Source organism: Camelina sativa, chromosome 18 (genome assembly GCF_030686135.1).
Source record: "Camelina sativa cultivar CO46 ecotype springtype chromosome 18, ASM3068613v1".
In the NCBI taxonomy this organism is placed as follows: domain Eukaryota; kingdom Viridiplantae; phylum Streptophyta; class Magnoliopsida; order Brassicales; family Brassicaceae; genus Camelina; species Camelina sativa.
The window spans coordinates 18,612,075-18,635,051 of record NC_141897.1 but is presented as its reverse complement, the minus strand read 5'-3'; the positions used below and the strand labels follow the sequence as shown (position 1 = coordinate 18,635,051).

Below are 22,977 nucleotides of genomic sequence, written 5' to 3'. Positions count from 1 at the left end.
GTCGCTCATTCTTTTTTTTAAAAAGGCAACTAAAATCCAAAACCATACAAAAAAAATCTCAAAGTATGTAGAAAATAAGAAAAAGAATAATACGTAATACTTCTAGTGTGTCTTTTTGATTCCACACCATCATTGGAAAAAATCGACTGGTGTGGAGTGGAGGTGTTTGTTTGTTTATATATACCAGAAGAAGATAATTAAACAATTTTAGTTTTTTCCAAATTAACAACAACAAAAAAAAAAAAAACAAAAAAAAAAAGAAAAGTCTAAACACTTGTTGTGTCTGAGTCTGAATCGATTTCTTTATTTCAAAGCGAAGAGAGAGAAAACAAATCGAGGATCTGAAATACTACACTTGTGTATGTTCTTCATTGGAGACAGCTTTATAGTATATATTAGTAACATTTATTACCAAACACAAAATACAAAAACAATCTCGCGTTATCTTTTCTCTTCATCTCTTTGATTCTTCTTGTAATAACCCTAAAGATCTTTTAAGGTAATCATCAAGATCATCATCAAAGCTTACATTTTTAAGATCTGGGCTCACTCAAAGATTCCCCATTTTAATACCAGTCAGCTTGAAAAGTCTCAGGTACTACTGTTGTAATAACTTCTCATTCTCTTCAGTCTTCTTCCTCTTCTTCACTGATTTAAATGCCTTTGGTCCACTCCTCTGTAATTAAAAATCGAATCTGATATATTTAATTCTTAACTTTGTTGTGTAGCTTTTTTGGATTTTCTGAAGTGGAGTAAAACTCACTACACTTTCTTAATTGGCATCGTATCGGTACCTACGTGCGGGTGAGGATCTTTCTCAAACACAATAACAACGTGAATCCTTCTCTCCTTTATATTAGGGTTTCTTTTTTCTCAATTTTCCTATAATTTTTTTTAACCAAACGTGTGGGACTTGGAATTTTAAAAAATCCCATGTTCCTCCTCTAAAGAATGTTGCTTTAAAGATTAGTAAGTGCCAAAAAGATTCAATTTTTTTATTGTTTGGGAAAATTTTCAGGTTCTGTTCAATGTAAAGAAGTTAAAGATTCAAGCTTTTTTTTTTTGGGTTTTGATCTGCAATGGGAGAAACACAGAACCTGCATTTGTCTCCACGACACCGATCTTCTCTAAAGAAGCCATTGTTGATTGTTTTGTTAGTATGCATCGCAAGTGTGGTCTTGGTCATCACTTACATGTATCCACAACAGAACACTAAAAGCTCTGCTGCCTGTGTGGGTTTATCTAGTAGAGGCTGTGAAGCTGCGCTCTCTGGATGGCTTCCTGTTCATGTGAGGAAATTTACTGACGAGGAAGTTGCAGCTCGAGTTGTCATCAAAGACATACTTAGAACACCTCCTGCTCTCACCCCTAAATCGAAGATCGCTTTTATGTTCTTGACTCCTGGTACTTTGCCATTTGAGAAGCTCTGGGATAAGTTTTTCCAGGTTTTAAAGATGATCTGAGACATTCTTGATTTATTTTGATTGCGTGTGTGTGTGTGTGGTATTTGACGGTTTGTTGTTCTGTATATTGTTGTGAAGGGTCAAGAAGGAAGATTCTCTATTTACATTCACCCATCAAGGTTAAGACCAGTTCACATTAGCCGTCGCTTTTCAGACCGTGAAATTCACAGTGATCATGTCACTTGGGGAAGGATATCTATGGTTGATGCTGAGAGACGGCTTCTAGCAAACGCTCTTGAAGATCCTGACAACCAACACTTTGTTCTTCTTTCAGAAAGGTGATTTTCATAAACTTATTGTATTTGCACCAAAATCATAACCTTTTCCAGCTACATTCTCTTTACTTGCTGCATCTCTTATTGCAGTTGTATACCGTTGCATACATTTGACTACACTTATCGGTATTTGATGCACGCTAATGTCAGCTTCATTGATAGGTAAATAAATGACTCGCAGAAACTTTAAAGTATTTTTCTATTGCTACATTTGATTTCTCCACTGAGATTCACCGATGCTTGTTTCTATCTCTCTCAAGTTTTGAGGATCTTGGTCCTCACGGGACTGGCAGACACATGGATCACATGTTACCTGAGATCCCTAGGCAAGATTTCAGAAAGGGTGCACAGGTAAAATACTGTTAAACTTAATCCCTGAGTTATGGATTGTTTTTAAGTTGCTTCTCTAAGTCTGTTTGGTAATGGTAATGTTGATTCCCACTTTTTACTTTTGGTACAGTGGTTCACAATGAAGCGTCAACACGCTGTAATAGTGATGGCTGATGGTCTCTACTACTCAAAATTCCGGGAATATTGCAGAGTAAGTTCGGTATTCCTTTATACCAAAGTTTTCATTTTCATGGATGATTGAGTTCTGTAATAAGAAATTGTTCATAAAGATTCCAAGCTTGGATCATCTCAACCATATCTCTTTTAAACTTGAGAAAAAGTTTTAGTATTGATGCTTACTCTGATTCTGATTTGAAATCCTCAGCCTGGGGTAGAAGCAAACAAGAACTGCATCGCAGATGAACATTACCTGCCAACATTCTTCCACGTGAGGAGATTACAACAACTTTCACTCTTATAAAATATGTCACTGTGATTCTTGTCCCTTAACGAAATCTTTGTTCTTTAAAGATGCTTGATCCTGGTGGGATCTCGAACTGGTCAGTCACATATGTTGATTGGTCTGAGCGTAGATGGCATCCAAAGACATACAGAGCGCGTGATGTCTCACTCAAGCTCTTGAAAAATCTCACGGTAATGTTACAACAATTCCTTTCAACACATCAATCAAACATCACATGATATATTGATATCACAGAGTAGAGATTCCATGAGAAAATTTCCAATTCTCTCTATCTCCTCTTTTTCATGTCTTTGTGTTTTTAAAATTCTGATACATACTTCTCCTCCTCTGTTTCTTGCAGTCCGACGACATGAGTGTACATGTAACAAGCGTTGGCAAGGTAACATTACACGTTTACTTTTGAAAACACTGAAAAATGTGAAAATGCTTTTTCTTGATTTATCTTCTGCGTTTTTTAATTTCTTAGCGCGGAGAAGAGCTGCATTGGCCTTGTACATGGAACGGAATTAGACGTCCATGTTATCTATTCGCAAGGAAGTTTCACTCAGATGCTCTTTACAAACTGGTCAGACTCTTCCCAAACTACACCAGCACAGTTGTCTGAGAGAGATACAACAAATTCTTGAAACCGAACCATACTATTCTTGAAACCGCAACAAAACACTTCCACATATCTCGACATTGGATTGGATTAGATTGGATCAAAGTTTACTGTAAATTCTCTTTAAAATGCTTCCTATTTCTGGGATTTAGTGTCTCGTTGATGAGACATGTTATACTCTGCTTTTATTAAAGGTTTAGTAAAATTAGAAGCAGAGATTTTTGGTTAAGGAGAGATTTCGTTATTGTGATTTAAGCCATTGTTCGGTTAGTGTTAACCGGTATGTGTTGTTGTAAGGTGGAGCTATTAGTAATTTAGCACAAAGAGTTTAGATTTGTTTGCTGCGTTGGGAGTCTTGGGACACATATCAATATATAAACAATAAAGAAATTTCATCTCTTTACTCGCGGTGACACAAATGTCTTGTATATAAAAGAACAAAAGCTTTGCTTTCATCATCATCACTCTCAACCGTGAAACGTGTAAAAATCTATGACTCTGCTTTGGTATCTATCACTTCTCTTCCTCATCTATATCCTTGTTGTTGCCGTCAAACACACTAAGAGGCCAGGGCGGCAACCACCGTGTCCTCCAGGCTTACCGATCATCGGAAACTTGCACCAGCTCGGAGAATTACCACATCAATCTCTATGGACACTCTCAAAGAAGTATGGTCCTGTAATGTTACTGAAACTTGGAAGAGTTTCGACAGTTATAGTTTCTTCCCCTAAAGCAGCTAAACAAGTTCTGAAAGACTATGACCTCCATTGTTGTAGCCGTCCAAGCTTGGAAGGTACAATTTTTTTTTATAATTTTATATAAAATAATTCTTTCTCTGCATGTTAATTAGGCCTTTTTTTTCAGGCACAAGAAAGCTTTCTTACAACTATCTAGACATTGCTTTCTCTAGATTCGATGATTATTGGAAAGAATCAAGAAGGCTTTGTGTTCAAGAACTCTTTAGTTCTAAACGAGTTAGGTTGATTGAACCAATCAAGGAGGAACAGATGAGGAAACTGATTGATTCAATTACTGAATCTGCTTCTCAGAAAACTCTTGTTAACCTGAGCGAGAAGTTTCTTTCTTTAAACGTTAGTGTGGTTTGCAAGGCAGCATTTGGTGTGAATTTCCAAGGAACTGTGCTCAACAATGAAAGGTTCCAAGATTTAGTCCATGAAGCTCTCGAGATCTTGGGGAGCTTCTCTGCTTCAGATTTTTTCCCGTATATTGGTTGGATCTTCGACTGGCACACGGGTTTACACGCACGTAGAGAGAGAAGTGTGCGAGATCTTGATGCTTTCTATGAACAAATGATTAGTTTGCATCTAGAGAAAAACAGAGAAGGAAATGAAGATGATTTTGTGGACTTGCTCTTGAAGTTGGAAAAGGAAGAAGCTGTTCTTGGTTATGGCAAACTCACAAGAAACCATATCAAAGCAATCTTGATGGTAAGTATAGTAAATCATATCTCATTAACACCTTTAAGATTAGTGTCGAAGATTCATGAGACTTTATCTCAAAGCTGTTCTTGATGTTTTGTCAATAGAACATCCTTTTGGGGGGAATCAATACTTCAGCAATAACAATGACATGGGCAATGGCGGAACTCGCAAGAAACCCTCGGGTGATGGAGAAGGCTCAATCTGAAATCAGAAACCACATAGGGGGAAAAAACAAGAAAACAAGAATCATAAATTTAGATGAGACGAATCAACTCAACTACCTAAAAATGGTGATCAAAGAAACATGGAGGTTACATCCAGTAGCACCTCTTCTAGTCCCAAGAGAAGTAACATGTGAATTTCACATCAACGGCTACACGATTCAACCTAACACAAGGCTTCACGTCAACGTATGGGCTATAGGCCGTGATCCGAGGATATGGGAAAATCCAGAAGAGTTTTTCCCAGAGAGGTTTATGGATTGTGACATTGATGTTAAAGGACAAGACTTTGAGCTGTTACCATTTGGTGGTGGTCGGAGAATTTGTCCAGCATTGTACATGGGGATAACAACGGTTGAGTTTGGTCTTGCGAATCTCTTGTACCACTTTGATTGGAAGTTACCAGAAGGTGTGACGGCTAAAGACATTGACATGGATGAAGGTTCTGGACTCACTTCCCATAAGAAACATGATCTTCTACTTGTTCCTGTTAAACTATGTTTATTACGCAAAAAATTGTAACCAAAGTATGTTTGTATGGTTCAATTAAAGTTTTCTTTGGTTCGTTCGGTTTAGATTAGATCGGTTGAATCCAATTAAACAAAAAAATAAACCCGGTTTAATCAGAACAGGACCGGTCCAATGTAAAAGAGACATTCACCTTCAACCTGTATTCGTTTAGTTCCTTCGTTGCTGTGTCGGCCACTTCTGTGATCTTTTCATTGCCATGGCGATCCTAAAATGCAGAACTAGTTAAAGAGAAAGGAGAATACTTTTGCGAATCTCCATGAAGCTTCATCATCGTACTTCTTCAGGACTCTTTTCTCTCCAATCACTTCTCAAAAGCGGCTTCTCTCCAACCTTAAACTCCATCGACAAGTTTCTTCGATATCTCTACCGTCGCCAGAAGTTTAATTGCATCGTTCACTTCTACTCTCAGCTAGATTCGAAGCAAATCGACATCAATCACCGTGTTTACTCAATCGTTTCATGGGCGTTCCTCAATTTGAATCGATACGAAGACGCAGAGAAGTTTATCAACACCCAGATTTCAAAAGCTTCGATTTTTCCCAGGACCCATATGTTGGATTCTCTAATTCATGGGTTCAGCGTCACGCGTGATGATCCTAATAAGGGTCTTTCGATTCTCAGAGATTGTTGGCGGAGTCACGGTGCGTTTCCTTCTTCCTTGACGTTCTGTTCACTGATTCGTCGGTTCGTTTCAAAAGGAGAGATGGATAACGCTTTAGAGGTTGTAGAGATGATGACGAACAAGAAAGTTAACTACCCTTTTGATAATTTCGTTTGTAGTGCTGTGGTTTCTGGGTATGTTAGGATTGGTAAACCGGAACTTGCGTTAGGGTTTTACGAGAGTGTTGTGGGTTCAGGAGTTTTAGTTCCGAATCTTGTAACTTATACTACTATTGTGAGTGCTCTTTGTCAATTGGGTAAGGTTGATGAACTGAGGGGTTTGGTTAGGAGATTGGAAGATGAAGGATTTGAATTTGACTGCGTTTTTTACAGTAACTGGATTCATGGGTGTCTTGAGGGAGGTGCTTTGATGAATGCAATTATGCAGGACAGGGAAATGGTGGAGAAGGGGATAGGTCGAGATGTTGTGAGCTATTCGATACTAATAGATGGGTTATCGAGAGAAGGAAACATCGAGACATCATTGGGGTTACTAGGGAAGATGATTAAGGAAGGAATAGAGCCAAATTTGATCACTTTTACAGCTATTATTAGGGGGCTGTGCAAGAAGGGTAAACTGGAAGAGGCATTTGCATTGTTCAATAGGATTGTAAATATGGGAATTGAAGTGGATGAGTTTGTGTATGTGACTTTGATCGATGGAATTTGTAGGAAAGGAAACTTGAGTCGAGCTTTCTCTATGTTGGGAGATATGGAGCAGAAAGGGATTCAACCAAGCATCCTTACTTATAACACTGTGATTAATGGACTCTGCAGGGCAGGGAGAGTGTCGGAAGCGGATGAGATTTCAAAAGGAGTTGTGGGAGATGTCATTACTTATAGTAATTTGTTAGATAGTTATATAAAGGAAGAGAATATGGATGCTGTATTAGAAATTAGGCGTAGGTTTGAAGAAGCTAAGATCCCTATGGACTTGGTTATGTGCAACATTCTCCTGAGAGCATTTCTATTGGTGGGTGCTTATGGAGAAGCCGATGCAGTTTATAGGGCAATGCCAGACATGGATCTGACTCCAGATACGGTCACATATTCTACGTTGATTGAGGGGTTCTGCAAAACTGGTCAGATCGAAGAGGCACTTGAGATGTTTAATGAGTTGCGGAAAAGCTCGGTTTCCTCAGCTGTATGTTATAATCGGATCATTGATGCACTCTGCAAGAAAGGCATGCTGGAGACAGCCACGGAAGTTCTTATTGAGCTGCGGGAGAAAAGTTTGTATTTGGACATCCGTACATCTCGGAACTTGTTACATTCTATCCATGCTAGTGGAGGTGAAAAAGGAATACTCAATTTGGTTTACAGACTCGACCAGTTGAATTCAGATCTTTTTCTTGGGATGTTCAATGATACTATCTTGCTTTTATGCAAGAGAGGTTATTTCGAGGCTGCAATTGAAGTTTATATGATTATGAAGAGAAAAGGTTTGACTGTTACATTTCCTTCTAGAATTCTTAAAATACTGGTAGACAATCTTAGAGCATTGGATGCTTATTTACTCGTTGTCAATGCTGATGAAAGTACTCTGCCTTCACTTGATGTGGTAGATTACACAATCATTGTTGATGGTCTCTGCAAGGAAGGATTTTTAGTAAAGGCCTTAGATTTGTGCAGTTTTGCCAAAAGCAGGGGCGTCATTCTTAATATCATTACATATAATTCACTCATAAGTAGACTTTGCCAGCAAGGTTGTCTTGTAGAAGCTTTCCGTCTATTTGACTCGCTAGAAAACATTGGTTTAGACCCGTCTGAGGTCACATACGGCATCTTGATTGACAAATTATGCAAAGAAGGATTGTTTCTTGATGCTGAGAAACTATTGGACACTATGGTATCTAAGGGACTTGTACCGAACATTCTCATTTACAATTCGATGATTGACGGTTACTGCAAGCTTGGGCATACAGAGGACGCCATAAGAGTTTTAACTCGGAAAATGATGGGAAGGGTATCACCTGATGCATTCACGGTCAGTTCTATCATCAAAGGTTACTGTAAAAAAGGTGAAATGGAAGAAGCTCTCAGAGTGTTTGCTGAGTTCAAAGATGAAAATATCTCAACCGATTTGTTGGGTTTCCTGTTTCTGATCAAAGGTTTCTGCACAAAAGGGCGAATGGAAGAAGCTAGGGGGCTCTTGAGAGAAATGCTTGTTTCAGAATCTGTTGTTAAGCTGATTAACAGAGTTGATGCAGAATTAGTTGAATCTGAATCGATCAGAGGCTTCCTGATTGAGCTGTGCGAGCAAGGAAGGGTACCTCAGGCTATCAAAATCCTAGAAGAGATAAGTTCAAATATCTATCTGTCTGGTAAAAACATGGATTTTTTTCAAAGGCCACAGTTCTTAAAAGGTGTGAATGAAAAAGAGGTAAAGAAGGAAGACTATGCTCATGATTTTCATAGCCTTCACTCAACCATTAGTTCTCTCTGCTCCAATGGGAAGCTGAAGCAAGCTAATGAGTTCGTTATGTCTGTGCTCTCTTGTATGCCTAAATAAGTCAGTATGTTTACTTGACTGCTCAAGCCACGAAAAGCCAACCCAACTTACTCTGAGTGATTCTAACCGACTAGCTGCAATTGAATATGCAATTATGTTGAATTACCGATCTGGTTAGACATTTAACTGGTTTATTCATCAAAATGGAACAACTGGTGGTTAATTAACAGCTTCTCTGTAGGATACACTGGTAAGTTAGAATTCTCATTGCTTATGTTTTTGCAGTTTGCGATATTCTGACAACTCTGTGATTTACACTTCTATGACCTCTTACATTTTGTAGGAACCTCTACAGAGAATCAGCTGAATCAGAGAGGAACAGCGGTAGGGGAACACAGTTCCAGCCCTTACCAGCTCGAGCAACAGAGAAATTTTTGGGAATCCATGATTATCCAGTCCTTTACCAGCTGAGTCAGATTCACCTTCTTCTCACTAGAGCTGGAACTTAAAGATGTGGCACCATGGAGAGTATGGGGAAAGCCATTGTAAAGAATGATGCTATCTAATATGCGAAGAGGCATAATGTTCCTGTTCCCGTGACAAAGAAATCTATTTTATAGCCAAGACAGGAACCTGTGACACCTCCCTCAGTCATGAGGTAACAACAGTAATCAGGTTTTACATTTTTAATTCTTAACAAATTCCTGCTTTCTGAAATTGGATATCTTCTTGATTGAAAGGGAAATATATTGGAAAGATCCTTTGAGTGAGCCAAAGAAAGATATGCACTTGATGAGTGTAGACTCTGAAGATGCCCTGATGAGCCTGTATACATTGAGGGAATCAGTGGACGTTTTCATGGAGAAGATAACGGAGAAGACAACTGGGTCGGGTAGATTAAAGCTGTACAAAAGGAGTGTGACGGTGACGGCGCGGCGGCAGAGTCCGTTTAGTATGTATAGACAGGACATATCATCGTTTGAAGGGAGTGAGATTTACAACCAAAGTGGATGCAGTTGGATTCGTTCGGTTATATGGTACCCTTGATCTTCCTATGAGCTTTAGAGCCATGCTTGTCAAAGGGAATCTAAATGTGTTCCATATTCATGTCTTGTTGATGACTTTTGTTTTGCATTTTTCAAATACATATCTACCCTTTTTATTTAAGGGTTTTGAATTTAGACTAGGGGATCTTGACAATACATATTTTGTTCTGAAACAGTCTTTATACAATAATCCATCTTATTTTTGTTTTCTTGTTATTGGTAAAATGGAAACTCCAATGAGATATTTAGATTCCTCATGGAAAATTCAGTTTAGAAAGAAATCTAATAAAAAACGAAATCAGCAATAAAATCCGAACTATTCAGTTTGAATTATGTGATCATGTAACATGTGATTCTGTGCTCTGCTAACTCACATAAAATATAAACGGTTAAACTCTAGTAAAAATTGAAGCTACAGCGTTTTCGTGCAAAAAAAAAAGAATACTGTATAAAAAAGACGAGACTGTTACTTTTTTGGTTCATTACCAAACTCCACATGATAGCGCTATCACAAGAAACTATATTCTCCCAGCAATCTTCTCTCTCAAACCTTCGTTCATCACTGTCGATACTTCCAATGTCCACAAAGTAGTTTTCAAGCAGTTCCTTCAAGTCATGGTACTCTTCAATGAGTGTCCAATGATGGACAAATAACATGCAAAGATCCATGCTTGTTATATGGTCCCCGTGATCTTCCTATGAGCTTAATTAAGAGCCATGCTTGTCAAATGGAATCTAAATGTGTTCCATATTCTAGTCTTGTTAATTTTTGTTTTGCATTTTTGCAGTTATATATCCATATAGGGTTTTAAAAACTCTTAAATAATGGACATAGAGTATTAGAGTATTAGAAATCTTTCTAATACTCTATGTCCATTATATAAGAGTTTTTAAGTTTTTTTTTGTTATTTCATTTTTTTCATTTTATAAGATTTTCTCAAATTTATATGCACAATTTTAATTAATTTAACAATTTATAACTATTTGAATTTTGTAGTATATTTTTATATTAATTGTATTTTTATAAATGATAAAATATTTCTTATTTTTTAATCTTTGTGTTTTTAGCCAAAAACTCTTATAAAAGAGGACAAAGAGAATAGTGACAAAGATCTAGCATCGATAGTTCGCCCTAGGAAGGTCTCTCCCAGACACAAACATCAAGGCGCCGCTAATATCAAATCTTTCTGACGCCAGGTGGGGCTCCGGCTCGCCGGCGTCGGGAAACCTCGTCCTCTGCTCCCATCTGTAGCTTTCTTAATCTTCTTAGATCGACTTCTCTTTCTTTTTTCCCCTCTTTTTTCTCCCTTTTGCATCTTTCCCATACCTTCTCGAAAGGAGGTGGAGTGCGGCGTGCTCCCATCTCTGGTACCTTGATTTAGCCTCTATGTTGGCGGTTCAAAAGTCCCTCTGTGTATCTTCTTCTCGATCCGGAATGTATGTCGACTCTGTAGAGCCCCCTCCTTCATCGTCACTTGAGCTCTGCGAGGCAGAGACGGCGGCGATGGCTAGCGACAGCTTCTACAGAAATATGATTGTTCTCCTATGTTGGACTCCCGCCTCAAACCTTTGCCACCCTCTGAGCTTGGCAGAACCAGTTATGCTTCCACCGGAGACACGATACTTCTCGTCACTCTCTCCGTTAAAGCCGTCGTACGAATCAACCTCCCGGGCCATCTACAAAAACCCTTGGTTCGTTGTGGATGAGCTCTAATTCGGTTCTCGGCTTGCCAGCATCTCAATGTTTCCTGCCCAAACTGCAAAGACCCAGCTCTTTTCTATCTTTACATATGTTCTCCTATAGACATTGCCTAGTTCCATTGGTTGAACTCGTTTTCCGAAGACTGCAACTGAGAGTCCAATTGGTTAGCTTGTCTTGGATATACTTTGTCTATGATAGAAACCTGGAATCTTCTCACCTTGTGCCAATGCTTGTTGGGTCTAAGTACTAGACTTACCAAGGCTTTTTCAACCCTATCTCATCTAGCATTTCCAGCTCTCAGTCAATACCCTCAATCCGCACCATGTTTGTGCTACCCTCAACCCAAAAAACCATGCTTGCTCTGCTTTTATCACTGATAAACCGGTTACATGCTTTGTGTGGATTTCTTAATCTCTTTGGCAAATGGCGCCTTATGAGAGAGAACTCACCTGTAATGTTACGGTTTGTCATACATATTTGGTTCTCTCTAGTTTTTACTACCCTTGAATGGTCTGAATGTGACGATGTGCAGCTCTTTGGTCTATTGCCCTGGAATCTACTGTACTCATCCGACGAAGCGACACAACCATCTTTCAGCATCATCTCTACCAACCGAAACCTACTTGGGTTACCAATAGCCCATCAGACAAATCCTGCTCAACATCTCTCTCCAGCAAACCGGCTACATGGACTTCTTAATCTCTTTGGCAAGAACCATATGAGAGAATCCTCCTGCTATAGTCCATCGAATATATGCCAATGCATTGCTAATGCTAATGCTTCTCGCTCCGGCGAGACTCTTGGTTATAATTCTCCTCTTAACGTCAAAGTGTCTTATGACCATGACTAACCTTTCTTCCCACGAGTCCCTTGTGGAAGTTCTATCAAGCAAATGCGCGTGACCTCACATGTTCCAAGCGGCTTCCAAGCACTTGTATCACAGCTCTCATGGACCATTGTATGATGTTTTATTACTCTCTGTTTTTGGCTTTGGGGAAAGTCTCTCTTTGTAATCTCTTTGTAACCCTTTTAAACCTTGAGGCTTTGACCTCTTTTCTTTGTATTGTTGGTTTTTGAAGTGAATGAATCCATCTGTTTGACAAAAAAAAAAAAAAAGAATAGTAACAAAGAAAATCAGCAATAAAATAAAGCTACTATATTTTTGGACAAAAACAAAACAAAAAAAATGACGTTACTTTCTTGTTCAATACTATACTCCACATAATCTGTCTCTACCAGCAATTATATCGGCCTTCCGTTACTAGCAGCAATCATATCATCCATATCATCTTCCCTCTCAAATCTTCGTTGATAATTGTGGATAGTTTCAGTATCTACCAAGTCTATCGAAATTAGTTCCCTCAATTTATGGACAAAGAAGATGCAAATTTGTTTCATATCTCTTGATTTTATTTAGCATCTCTTTAACTATTCGATTCGCTGGTTAAAGAATTAAAGCAGAGTATATAATATGCCCACTAGTGTATGCAGCTAGACACCTATTAATTCTGACCGATAAAGTCAGGGAACCGCTGGACCAACCAAGAACTGCATCGTCAACTGCCTCAATAACACATACCAGAGGCTATACACCAGAGTTCCTAGCAAATATCTGATCCTCGCTGAAAACAACATAAGACAATTGCAAAAATATGTAAAAAAAAACTAATCACAAATATAGTCAATGGCAAAAACATACGAGTACTTACATATTCAAAAACATATGCAAACTATGGTAAGTGCTCTAAATATTACATAACTCTGTCTCTTGGGCAATCGATGTTGTTTCCATATTCCATTATCAAATGCTAAGCGAAAGAATGAACAACACAAAAGAAAAGAATGTCCGCTATGGTTTTTTTTTTTTTTTTTTTTTGGTAATATAAATAACAGTTATCAAAAAAAAAAAAAAAAAAAAATGAACAACACCATCAATCCTCATCTAGTTTTTTTTTAAGAGTCATAGAGCACCAAGTCTCCAAAAGAAAAGTACAATTAGTTAGTAGTGAATGAATGCCAATAGTTATATATGTTTTTACTCGGCTAAATCCTTAAAGAAAAAAGAAAAGTAAAAAGAAATCAGGCCTACAAAAAAATCATGAATCAATTTAGGAGAAAGGTACTCTTTTTTATGGATTAATGTGATGACTGATGAGTAACTGTAATTTACATAAACCCAAAATTAATAAAATTAAGGGACTCAACGGTTAGTCAAGAGTCTCTGTTTCTCATGGTCCCTCCTTAATTTAATTCATTTTTGGGGGGTCGATTATTCAAATGTTTCTTTGTTATTGAATCATCAACTAACAAAATAAGGTTCCAATTGATAATTATTTTTGTTTAAATTATACTACTAGTTATGTGAATATCACACGTCTAAAGTTCTAACCAATAACGATAGATGGCCACAAAAAGAAAGATTTTTTTTTTTAATGATATACAATATTAATTTGTTTTGTGCATGCTTCACACTTCTCATGAGCTCTTTACATGATTACATCTTGTAGGAACGTGTAAAGAGAATCAGCTGAATCAGAGAGGAACAACGATAGGAGAAGATATAGACGTACCGAAACTTTCTTCTGAAAACATAGAACAAGAAATGACAAAACAAGGAAGCATCAGATACATGTATGAGCGTCGACACTGGGCCAATAAAAAGATGGATAAACACAAGAAGAAGCAACAAAAGCTATCTATCTTAACGAAGAAGAGTCTAGGGCAACGCTTATTGACGATGATGTTTCGGTTTCATGATATCCTAACAGTGAAGCTTATTATTATTGGGTCGTGATGTATGTTGTTCCTTAATTTGTCTCTAGACAGTAGACAATGAGAATCTCTCGTTTTGGGGCACAATCATGGCTTGGAAAACAAACAATCCATAATAATTAAACATGCATGGATCATCATCATCTTATAGATGGATGAAAGATTAAAAGCTACAATAGTAGATAGAGCTAGATGTTACATTACATAGGAGGATGTCGTAGTAATCCTAAAAATTCCCAAAAGAAAAGAAGGCTGAGAAGAGCATGCAACACTAACTAGTGAAACTGAATAATGATAAAGAAGAGATGATCAATTGTAAGAATATAGTACTAGCTTAGACGTGCGCAACGACGACGGATTGGTGAAGGCGGCGTTGTTCCTGGATCCTCTTAATCGATAAGATCCTCTGCTTCCGCAACTCCATCATTCTCAGAAGTTCAGGGGATTGAGTAACCACAAAAGAGTTTGCTGCGGTAAGCTCAGGTTTACCTCTGAGAAAATAAGGGTGTGCGTATTCCCACCGCTCAGAAGAAGAAGAAGAAGAAGAAGAAGAAGAAGAAGAGGATTCTTCAACAACAACTTTGGTAAAGCCATAGGTAAGAAGGCGGACGATGAATGCTGCCAAGTCCGGGCGTTGAAAGTATCTGGGAAGAAAATCTCTGATAAACTCAGATTCATTCCAAACTACGAAACTCTTCCCGCTTTCGCTCCACGATATTGTTGAATCCGTCGAAACATCATTCACCACCTCATATAGAGTTTGTACGAAGCCTCTTCTGCTTCCACGACTTCGTTTTTTCCCACGATCCATCCCCCCCCCCCCAAAACTTTTTTTTAGAAATCACAAACAACACACACGAGAGAACAAATCAATCAACAAAATTGACAGACACAATAGCATAACCAAGAAAAATAAAAACAAAGTAAGAGAAAAATCGAGATCCGAACCTCTCGTCTAGTGAATACACGCGGTGTTCGTTCGAGAGCCTCTGGAAATCAAAACCCTAAAATCGATCTATTCATTTAGTGAATGGCGATGCGCCCATAGTTATTATATATGCTTTTTCTTTTTTTTTTACAAAAAGTAAATCCTAAAAGAAAGGAAATTATTAGGCCTACAAAAAAAGTAAATTGCATCGATTACAAGAAGAAAGGCCCTCTTCTCTTTTACTCAGCCCAATGCGTTTTTTTATTTTTATTTTTATCCATACAAAATTTATTTAACTTGTTCATGTAGATGGAATAAAAATTGTCCACATACAGTACTAGAGATATCTACTGTATATATAGTGTGTATATAAATATTCAAACAATCATATTATTCTTGTATAATGGTCGATTAAATTTCAGGTCAATGTTCCCTTCATTTTTTCCTTAGATTATTTCTAGACAAAAATTAACAATATTAGTTTAATATAATGTATATTATTTTATATTAAACAAAATAATAATAAAATTGACCCCTATAACAACAATTTCTATATATATCCCCACTGATCCATCCTTGTATTTTCTTTTTTCTGAAAGAGAAAAGCCCCAATCTACAAAATTATACTACAAAAGAAAGTGGTAATAAATGTCTCTTTATTCATGTAAGTAACTGTAAAATTTACATAAACACAAAAATTTGATGAGTAACTGTAAAATTTTATGGTTACTAACCGTTCAGTACATACCGTTCCTAATTTTTATTCAATTTTTGTGTTTATGTAAATATTACAGTTACTGTGGGTACAAGAATCACGGATTAATCATTAATGTGATGAGTAACTGTAAAATTTACATAAACACAAAAATTGAATAATAGTTATGTGAATATCAGACGTCTAAAGTTCTAACCAATAACGATAGATAACCACAAAAGAAAATAAAATAAAAACAAAATTAATGATATACCATATTAATTTGTTTTCTCTGTGCTTCACACATCTCATAAGCACTTACATCTTGTAGGAACCTTTACAGAGAATCAGCTGAATCAGAGAGGAACAATGATAGGAGCTCGAGGAACTGTAGGCTGTAGAGGAACACAGTCCCAGTCCTTACCAGTTCGAGCAACTGAGAAATGTTTGGGAATCCATGATTGTCCAAGAGCCTCTCTTTTCCTCAAAGACTCCCTCTGCTTCTCCTCCACATCTCTCTTAGCTTCTCTTGCTTTCTCCCAATCTTTCGTCATGATTCCTTCACTAACCTCACCCCACACCACCCCCGACTCACTCTCACTCACCTCCTACAAACCATAATTAATAACCGAATTACGAAAAATCAAGCAAACATTAATTATGATCTCCCGGGAAAGTTTCTAAAAAAAGTAACCTGCATGTTCTTGACAATGGGAGTTTTGAGCTTTGCAATGTTTTCACTCGCTTTGTATATAACTTCAAGCTCTCCGGTCTTGGTGTTTTTCGCGGTAACAGTTCTGAAAACATTACCTTAGTCTTGTGAATCGATCTTATGTTCAAATGCAATAAACTTTTGAAAGATGGATTCTTCTTTCTTGTTTTTGTTACCTGTCCCAATGTCCAAATATTTCATAGAGTTGTTTCCTAGAGGAAGATTCAAAGATCTTGCCTTTAATGGCTCTTTTGTTGTTTCCTGTGAATCTACTGACAAAGGAATCGGAGACTAATTGCAATTCGGCTTCGAGTCTCGTCTCCGGACACTTTATTAAGATTTTTCCAGCCCAATGAGCTCCCATCGCCGGTAGAAATGTCATCAGTAGTTTTGGTTGGTTCATTACGTAAGTCTCTTTGTGATTGACAAGTTTCACAACTCTTTTACCCTTCACCTCAACCTCCACGTAAGCTCCTTTAGTTAATGTAATTAAAATGGTCAATTATATTTTTTTTAATTGAGATTTCTCATTTGATTATTATACGTACCACGAAATTTAGGTGTGAAGTATTGACATAACATTACGTCTATGTTTTCTTTCTCGTGAGTTGCATGAAGAGCTGACACTGGTGGATGATGCGATATCTGAAAATATCAAAAGATTAATATATAATAAGTTCATCGATCACTAATAAATTTAGTATAGTATACAACAATGAAATAATTATTACGAAAAAACTAATATAGTATTCTTATAAGAAAAAAAAAAACACATGCCTGCTCTACGAGAACATTGATGTGAGCATTGGACACGTGATGAGTTTCGCCGATGACAGGATTGTAGGGAGCCATGCCAAATATCAATGGCCGGAGAGTTGAGATGTACCACGTCACGACTGATTTGAGCCGTTCGATTGGTTGATCACGACGACCACATTCTCCGAGTAGATCGTGACCATCTAAACTGTACACTATCTCGCCATAGCATTGCAGCTGCGATCTCGGTAGGTTCATTTGAGGTGGAAGCTTTTCACAGTAAATGAAACTTAGTTCATGTTTAGAAATCAAATAAATAAAAACTTATGAATAGAGACCAATGTGTTTTATACAGAGAAGCAGATGATGAAATATTTAGTTCTAAGTGGTAACCAAAGTAAAATTACATCGTGATTTTTTTTTTTTTTTGGTTAACTTCGAAATATGCTAAATTTATTTTCTTATGTTTTTTTTAATTGTTAATTTTATTTTCTTCGGTTTACATATGTTTTTAGTAAGTCCGAACATACAAAAAAAAAGGGAAAGAAAATTTGGAATTCTAATTATTCTGTGAATATGAAGGAAGATCCTAGTAGTCCACATATACGAAACTTTTTTTTTTCTTTGGACAAAAACATATGAGAGCAAATTTCGAATATACAGTATGTGGAAACAGATAAAAAAATAGAATTCTTTTTTTGGGTGATAAAACTTTGTGGTATAAATTTAGACTCCAAGAAAGTATATACTAAACATAGTACATCTTAAAAATATTCTTGAATATACATACTTTACTTTTTATCACCAGCTTGAAATGACAAACACACAAACAAGCGTTACATACCTGAAAATTAGAGAGATCGGATCCTGGCCGTACGTTTTTGAAGAGGCTTAGGATCCGTTGGATGAGATTGGGAGGTGTGTTTTCAGAGTCTTTCTCATCTTCCAACGAGAAAGGCTTGGCCAAAACAACCTGCTTTCTCATCTCTCCCTCTGCATGTGCACACAAAACAAGTTAAAGCAACCCAAGAAAACGAACTCTATATATAAAGAATCAATGTGAAGAGAAAACACACACATACGTACCCTAGAAGAGTGACGATAACCGCGATAGTTAAGGCTTTTCTAATGACGTTGTTTACAAAAGATATGTAAGAATGAAGCAAAATAAGTATAGATCAGAATCGAACCCTAATAATGATGAAGAAAAAGAAACTAAAATGGTACTATTAAAAATTAGCCAGTGGATGATGATGCTATTAATAGAACAACATATCAAAAGAGATTCACCAAACAAGCCAAAATCTTTAATAAGGAAGGGGTTACAAGGAAATGAGAAAACGTATGGAGTTTTGCTCAAAGTGTGTGTATATATATATAATACTACTAAACAACTTTAAGTTTTATCACAATTTTCTTTTCTGTGAAACGTTTCTTTTCATCTCATTTTTATTGTAAGATGTAGCATCATTTACTAATTGACAACTCAAAATTCAGGTTTGAGATTTGAATACAGATTTTACAATGTTTTATACAGATTTTGTTTCCTTATTTTATAAAAATGGGAACAAAGAGGTTCACCCCAAACTTAAGTGGAGGTGATTGATTTGAGATTTGAATAGAATTTTAAAGACTTTAAGGGGGGATGTGTATTCAAATTGACATTTTAATAAGTGATTTGTGTAACAGTTACAAATCATATGTTATTTAATCATAGATTTGAAAAAGTCCATTAAAATCCACTGTTATTGAATTGATGATTTAAAAATATATTTTAAAATCCATTGTTATTCAAAACAATTTGTGGATTTAGATTTTAATAAGTTTTAGGGATTCTGGAGGATTTGAAAGGATTTGTTTAGTTAAAAATAAACAGATTTTTAGAGGAGTTAAAATCCAAATCTCATGGTTTTAGGTGGGATTTGAAATTTTTTTACCATAGATCATATCAACTTCCCTAAAATCTATCAAAATTCCAAATTTCTTTAATCCCATAAAATCTTCTAAAATTATGGTTTCAATACACCCCTTAAATGTTATATAGAATTTGTTGTTATTACATCAAAATTTTATTAAACTATGCTAAAATTTCATGTTATTAGTTTGTGATTTGTAAGCATTCATTTAAAATCTTAACAAAATTAGGTTCTTGGATTCAGATTTTTATAAAGTCATTCAAAGTTTTGTGTTATTCAATAAAAACAAAAAAGTCTAGGATTTTTAATGAATTCAATTATTATATTATTGGTTCATAATTTTTTATATTTTCTTTGCAAAATAAAGTCATGGAAAGTATTACAAAATATAGAAATTGGTTGAAGCATTTTACAAAGTTTTAGAAAACTAATCAACAAAACTATAGATTAATATTGTCTAGAAATCCCTAAAAATCTTTTACTTATTCACTTTTGATGATTTTGTTGAAGTTTACAAAATTCTTTATAAATTAGAATCTAATAGCACAATATTATTCCTCAAAATTCAAGTAGAAGTCTTTTACGCTAATACTGTATCCAAACAAATTACGACGGATTTGTAGATAAATCAAATTTTATTGTTATATATGTTATATCGTAATAGGATAATATCATAAGTTCATAACTCCGGATCTGATTGATAGTCTGCAGCACTCAGCAAAATGACATACACACATTGTGGTTCCGAAGTTTTAAGCCAAATATACATGTGTAACAAATTATTAAAATAAAATGAATGTTTACAAATCAGAAACTAATAACATGGAACTAATAACAGTGATTAGGGATATTCATATACAAAAAAAATATCCCTGGTTTGATATTATTTCGTCTTATATATATCCACTCTTTTTTTTATTCTCAAATTTTATTGTCCACTAAATCCTAAGCACTGAAAGCTATATTCTACAGTACGTACAGAACATTTAGGTGAGGGAACAAAACATTCAATTATCCGAGAAGTCAATAGTGGTATGGGAAAAAAGCAGGGGTACGTGGTGAGATCAAAGTATTCATAAACAGATACAACATCGGCATTTTCTATGTATCATTAATGTGATCAGTCGACCAGTCGCCAGATCATCGCTGAATTAATTTAGACTGTGCAGGGAAACTGCCTGCATAGGTATTCATATAACTTTTTTTTTTTTTTTTTTTTTGAAAATGGCATGCAAAGGTTCATGCATTTGTCTTTAATATTTTTTTTAATATTATGTAAAATTAAATTTTTTAATTTATTGACATTTTATATTTTAATATTTGAACATCTATGAAAAAGAGTGACGAATTATGGGGGTTTATTATTTTTTAACAGTAAGAAGAAAATAATCGACACTACATGAGGAATATGTTTCTCCTACGTATGTCATTTATGGCATCTAAAGAGAAAGAGATAAAATTTGAACAAATACTTTAAAGATAGAGACGATGACTCAACGAATTATATCACTGACTTACTGCTAACATCACATATTCCCAACTAAATTCATTAACTACATATAATCACTGATCGTAATAAGTAAAAAAAGCTAACATGGCCCGTTTCCAACTAAAATCATTAACTATATATAACCGTTGGTTGTACTAAATTTTAATGGTGTCAAACTATGATGTTTAATCCGTAGATCAAAAATGAACCGACAGGTTATAATGTGGGATGCAAAAATAAATGAATGAGTTCAGTGAGCTAGCCGAACCACTGCATGACTGCAAACAACAGTTTCACGCGGGTCAAATATTCATGGGCAACCAATGACTTGCAAACATGCTATCATGTTCCTTTTAATATTTTGTTCAAAACTTTTAAACAGCTCTAACATTGCCCCATCATAAGTGAGAGGTAATTGTGTAATACTATAAATTTTCTCAAGTCGTCCATATTCAATACAAAAAGAAAAATAGATTGGCCGAGGACTATATTATCTAAACATTCAATTGTTAACATGTAGATGAATCATGCATAGGTCAAGGATAGGAACTTGACTGGTCATATCAAATGCCCTTTTCTCTTTAACATTAATGTTACACAGCTCTGATTAGTGATTAACTGATTATTGATTCATGCAAATTGAAGAACTTGGAACATTCTCCGACATCATAGGAGTTTATTTTATTTCGTTCTTTCTAAGGCAAAAGGGAAATATAGTAATACACTAGTTCTAGAAACAGTCATTGGTAGCTCATAAAAGCCACTGATACACTCAAAAATTCCTTTCGAATCATACCGGCCTTTGATTTGCTTCATTTGGGATCCGAAGTACGAACTCCCTGGCGCTTGAAAAATTCTCTGAATCCATAAGGACTCATATCATAATTGTACTGCCAAACGAAACAAACAAGAAAAGTTATACCACTCTTTAGACTCTGCAATAGATGAATATGTGTAAAAAGACAATTTGTGATGCTTCAACTTACAGGTACAACTTTCACTGAATACCGAGTGATATTTGGATCCTGTACCTTTCCTTCATTACCCGCCTGCATCAGAAAGATATATCATTCTACGAGATACACGAAAGGTGGATTAAAAAGGTTAGATACAAGGAATACAAGAACTTAGAACTATACTTGTTGTGGGCTATGGAATATTTCAAGGAAAGGATATTCGCTTTTCTGACGAGTTATACAGAATCCAGGATACTTGGGGCACTCAACCTGAAACAATTACAAACACAACAGTCACTATAATGATTTAGAAAGTTTCCATTTTGTATTCTTTTATATTATTTAGGAACTCACCCGCATAAATTTTATGTTGGGATAGAACTCAGCAGCAGCTTCCTCAAGCATCCGGTCAAGATGTTGTGTGTAGTTACTTCTGTTTACAGAAGAAGACGCACATAAATTGAAAACATAGCCAAGAAGGAGGGTAATTTGAAGGGTTTTAGAGAAGGTTAAATTTACCTAATGGTGAATGCGACAACCACGGGATAGCCTTGGTGAAGGAGTTGGACAAACTCTCTTTCTGATGTAAAATGGAGAACTCGAGATGGCCCGAGATCCTTAGGGTAACCGCTGTAATACCTTCAATTCAACAGAAAGATCAACCCTTTTTAATGATGATTGGTCTCTACGATGCCGCAGTTATAGAGTTTAACAAAACAAACTCAAAAAACTCATTACTTGCAAGTGGAGCGAAGCTGGAGAAGCATTCTATCAAGAAACGTTGAATCTCCCATCTGAGGAAACCAAATATAAATCAGAGTCAAGAAAAGATCATGATAGCTGATATTTTCTTAATTCCTAATAAGAGAATTTTGAATTTTGAGCAGAGTTCCTCCGGTTACGAAAGCCAATGCAAAGATCAATTTTCATCAATATAAGTAAGTGAACCCATCAATCCCTTCATTAAAGAAAGGTATATGTATTTCTCTCAGGCATTTCATCGAACAACATGGGCGCACTAAAAAAAAAAACACCACTGATCTAGTCACCACCCCAATGCAAAAACACTCATGTGGGTTTCCAAAAACGTATTCAAACTTGGGAATTAAACGCATAAAGAATCTAAATTTCGCCAATCAAACAAAAACCCAGATAAGGGGGATGGATGAAATTGCAATTCGCTTAGTTCTATATTTTATAGTGAAACGAATTGGAATACACATATATACATAAAGCTGTCTGAGGAGATATTAACCTGAAGGCCTTGTTCGCTGCTTCTTCCGAATTTGCTCCCACTGCCTCAAAAGCCTCCAACCAGAATCGTCGGGTATAAATCCAAATTGAAGAGGAAGGCAATGCAAGTATTGATTTGTTTTTGGGTTCGTCTTAGCTTTTGAGTTATGTTAAGGGTTTTAAAAAAAAAAAAAATCTCAGCTTCTTTCGCTAACTCTAGTTGCTTCAGATGCTCTCTCTCACGTTGTGTTTTCCTCGTATTGTTTGTTTTGGGTTCAGTATAATTTAACAGCAGTTATTATGTCTCTTTTTAC

At 36.1% G+C, this 22,977-nt stretch overlaps 5 protein-coding genes and 1 long non-coding RNA gene across 8 annotated transcripts; 3 read left to right on the top strand and 3 right to left on the bottom strand.

Annotated features, from left to right (window-relative positions):
* Nucleotides 1-81: 81 nt before the first annotated feature.
* On the top strand, nucleotides 82-3,488 carry LOC104761804 (glycosyltransferase BC10). 2 transcript variants are annotated; one of them, XM_010484929.3, is made up of 11 exons: nucleotides 82-595; nucleotides 729-804; nucleotides 1,019-1,445; nucleotides 1,542-1,741; nucleotides 1,829-1,900; nucleotides 1,999-2,089; nucleotides 2,199-2,279; nucleotides 2,454-2,516; nucleotides 2,600-2,722; nucleotides 2,893-2,931; nucleotides 3,019-3,488. In XM_010484929.3, the coding sequence occupies exons 3-11, from the start codon at nucleotides 1,080-1,082 to the stop codon at nucleotides 3,154-3,156; spliced, it is 1,173 nt and encodes a 390-aa protein (XP_010483231.2). In that variant the 5' UTR covers nucleotides 82-595; nucleotides 729-804; nucleotides 1,019-1,079; the 3' UTR covers nucleotides 3,157-3,488. The 2 variants fall into 2 exon arrangements, with proteins under 2 accessions (XP_010483231.2, XP_010483232.2); XM_010484930.3 differs by having other exon boundaries at nucleotides 210-595; nucleotides 729-834.
* Nucleotide 3,489: 1 nt separating this feature from the next.
* Nucleotides 3,490-5,381, top strand: LOC104761803 (cytochrome P450 71B10-like). The gene is made up of 3 exons (XM_010484928.3): nucleotides 3,490-3,946; nucleotides 4,018-4,601; nucleotides 4,700-5,381. The coding sequence occupies exons 1-3, from the start codon at nucleotides 3,646-3,648 to the stop codon at nucleotides 5,336-5,338; spliced, it is 1,524 nt and encodes a 507-aa protein (XP_010483230.2). The 5' UTR covers nucleotides 3,490-3,645; the 3' UTR covers nucleotides 5,339-5,381.
* A 94-nt stretch (nucleotides 5,382-5,475) lies between these two features.
* LOC104761802 (pentatricopeptide repeat-containing protein At5g57250, mitochondrial) lies at nucleotides 5,476-9,714 on the top strand. Its single transcript, XM_010484927.3, has 3 exons — nucleotides 5,476-8,709; nucleotides 8,803-9,117; nucleotides 9,200-9,714. The coding sequence occupies exon 1, from the start codon at nucleotides 5,604-5,606 to the stop codon at nucleotides 8,517-8,519; it is 2,916 nt and encodes a 971-aa protein (XP_010483229.1). The 5' UTR covers nucleotides 5,476-5,603; the 3' UTR covers nucleotides 8,520-8,709; nucleotides 8,803-9,117; nucleotides 9,200-9,714.
* Nucleotides 9,715-14,069: 4,355 nt separating this feature from the next.
* On the bottom strand, nucleotides 14,070-15,007 carry LOC147923057 (uncharacterized). The gene is made up of 2 exons (XR_015589441.1): nucleotides 14,928-15,007; nucleotides 14,070-14,806 (listed from the first exon to the last, which is right to left on the bottom strand). It is a non-coding gene; the product is annotated as an uncharacterized LOC147923057 (long non-coding RNA).
* An 840-nt stretch (nucleotides 15,008-15,847) lies between these two features.
* On the bottom strand, nucleotides 15,848-18,492 carry LOC104761800 (oxysterol-binding protein-related protein 4C). 2 transcript variants are annotated; one of them, XR_015588972.1, is made up of 7 exons: nucleotides 18,156-18,491; nucleotides 17,914-18,062; nucleotides 17,091-17,339; nucleotides 16,862-16,958; nucleotides 16,490-16,787; nucleotides 16,296-16,411; nucleotides 15,848-16,209 (listed from the first exon to the last, which is right to left on the bottom strand). XR_015588972.1 is itself a non-coding variant. In XM_010484925.3 (7 exons), the coding sequence occupies exons 2-7, from the start codon at nucleotides 18,052-18,054 to the stop codon at nucleotides 15,958-15,960; spliced, it is 1,140 nt and encodes a 379-aa protein (XP_010483227.1). In that variant the 5' UTR covers nucleotides 18,055-18,062; nucleotides 18,156-18,492; the 3' UTR covers nucleotides 15,848-15,957. The 2 variants fall into 2 exon arrangements, 1 of the variants encoding a protein (XP_010483227.1); XM_010484925.3 differs by having other exon boundaries at nucleotides 16,296-16,398; nucleotides 18,156-18,492.
* A 2,589-nt stretch (nucleotides 18,493-21,081) lies between these two features.
* Nucleotides 21,082-22,934, bottom strand: LOC104761799 (uncharacterized). The gene is made up of 7 exons (XM_010484924.2): nucleotides 22,686-22,934; nucleotides 22,169-22,224; nucleotides 21,950-22,069; nucleotides 21,785-21,863; nucleotides 21,614-21,700; nucleotides 21,461-21,523; nucleotides 21,082-21,364 (listed from the first exon to the last, which is right to left on the bottom strand). Exons 2-7 carry the CDS (start codon nucleotides 22,222-22,224, stop codon nucleotides 21,287-21,289), a joined length of 483 nt encoding a protein of 160 aa, XP_010483226.1. The 5' UTR covers nucleotides 22,686-22,934; the 3' UTR covers nucleotides 21,082-21,286.
* Between the last annotated feature and the right edge of the window lie 43 nt (nucleotides 22,935-22,977).

Coding starts and splice junctions, on each gene's coding strand:
- LOC104761804 (XM_010484929.3), top strand. CDS start 1,080: ATGGGAGAAACACAGAACCTGCATTTGTCTCCACGACACCGATCTTCT. Junction 2,090..2,198: donor ATTTCAGAAAGGGTGCACAG/GTAAAATACTGT, acceptor CTTTTGGTACAG/TGGTTCACAATGAAGCGTCA. Junction 2,280..2,453: donor AATTCCGGGAATATTGCAGA/GTAAGTTCGGTA, acceptor TGAAATCCTCAG/CCTGGGGTAGAAGCAAACAA.
- LOC104761803 (XM_010484928.3), top strand. CDS start 3,646: ATGACTCTGCTTTGGTATCTATCACTTCTCTTCCTCATCTATATCCTT. Junction 3,947..4,017: donor TAGCCGTCCAAGCTTGGAAG/GTACAATTTTTT, acceptor CTTTTTTTTCAG/GCACAAGAAAGCTTTCTTAC. Junction 4,602..4,699: donor ATATCAAAGCAATCTTGATG/GTAAGTATAGTA, acceptor TTTTGTCAATAG/AACATCCTTTTGGGGGGAAT.
- LOC104761802 (XM_010484927.3), top strand. CDS start 5,604: ATGAAGCTTCATCATCGTACTTCTTCAGGACTCTTTTCTCTCCAATCA.
- LOC104761800 (XM_010484925.3), bottom strand. CDS start 18,054: ATGAGAAAGCAGGTTGTTTTGGCCAAGCCTTTCTCGTTGGAAGATGAG. Junction 16,788..16,861: donor CTTCACACCTAAATTTCGTG/GTACGTATAATA, acceptor CATTAACTAAAG/GAGCTTACGTGGAGGTTGAG. Junction 16,210..16,295: donor CCATTGTCAAGAACATGCAG/GTTACTTTTTTT, acceptor TATGGTTTGTAG/GAGGTGAGTGAGAGTGAGTC.
- LOC104761799 (XM_010484924.2), bottom strand. CDS start 22,224: ATGGGAGATTCAACGTTTCTTGATAGAATGCTTCTCCAGCTTCGCTCC. Junction 22,070..22,168: donor CAGCTTCGCTCCACTTGCAA/GTAATGAGTTTT, acceptor GTTGAATTGAAG/GTATTACAGCGGTTACCCTA. Junction 21,864..21,949: donor GTTGTCGCATTCACCATTAG/GTAAATTTAACC, acceptor TTCTGTAAACAG/AAGTAACTACACACAACATC.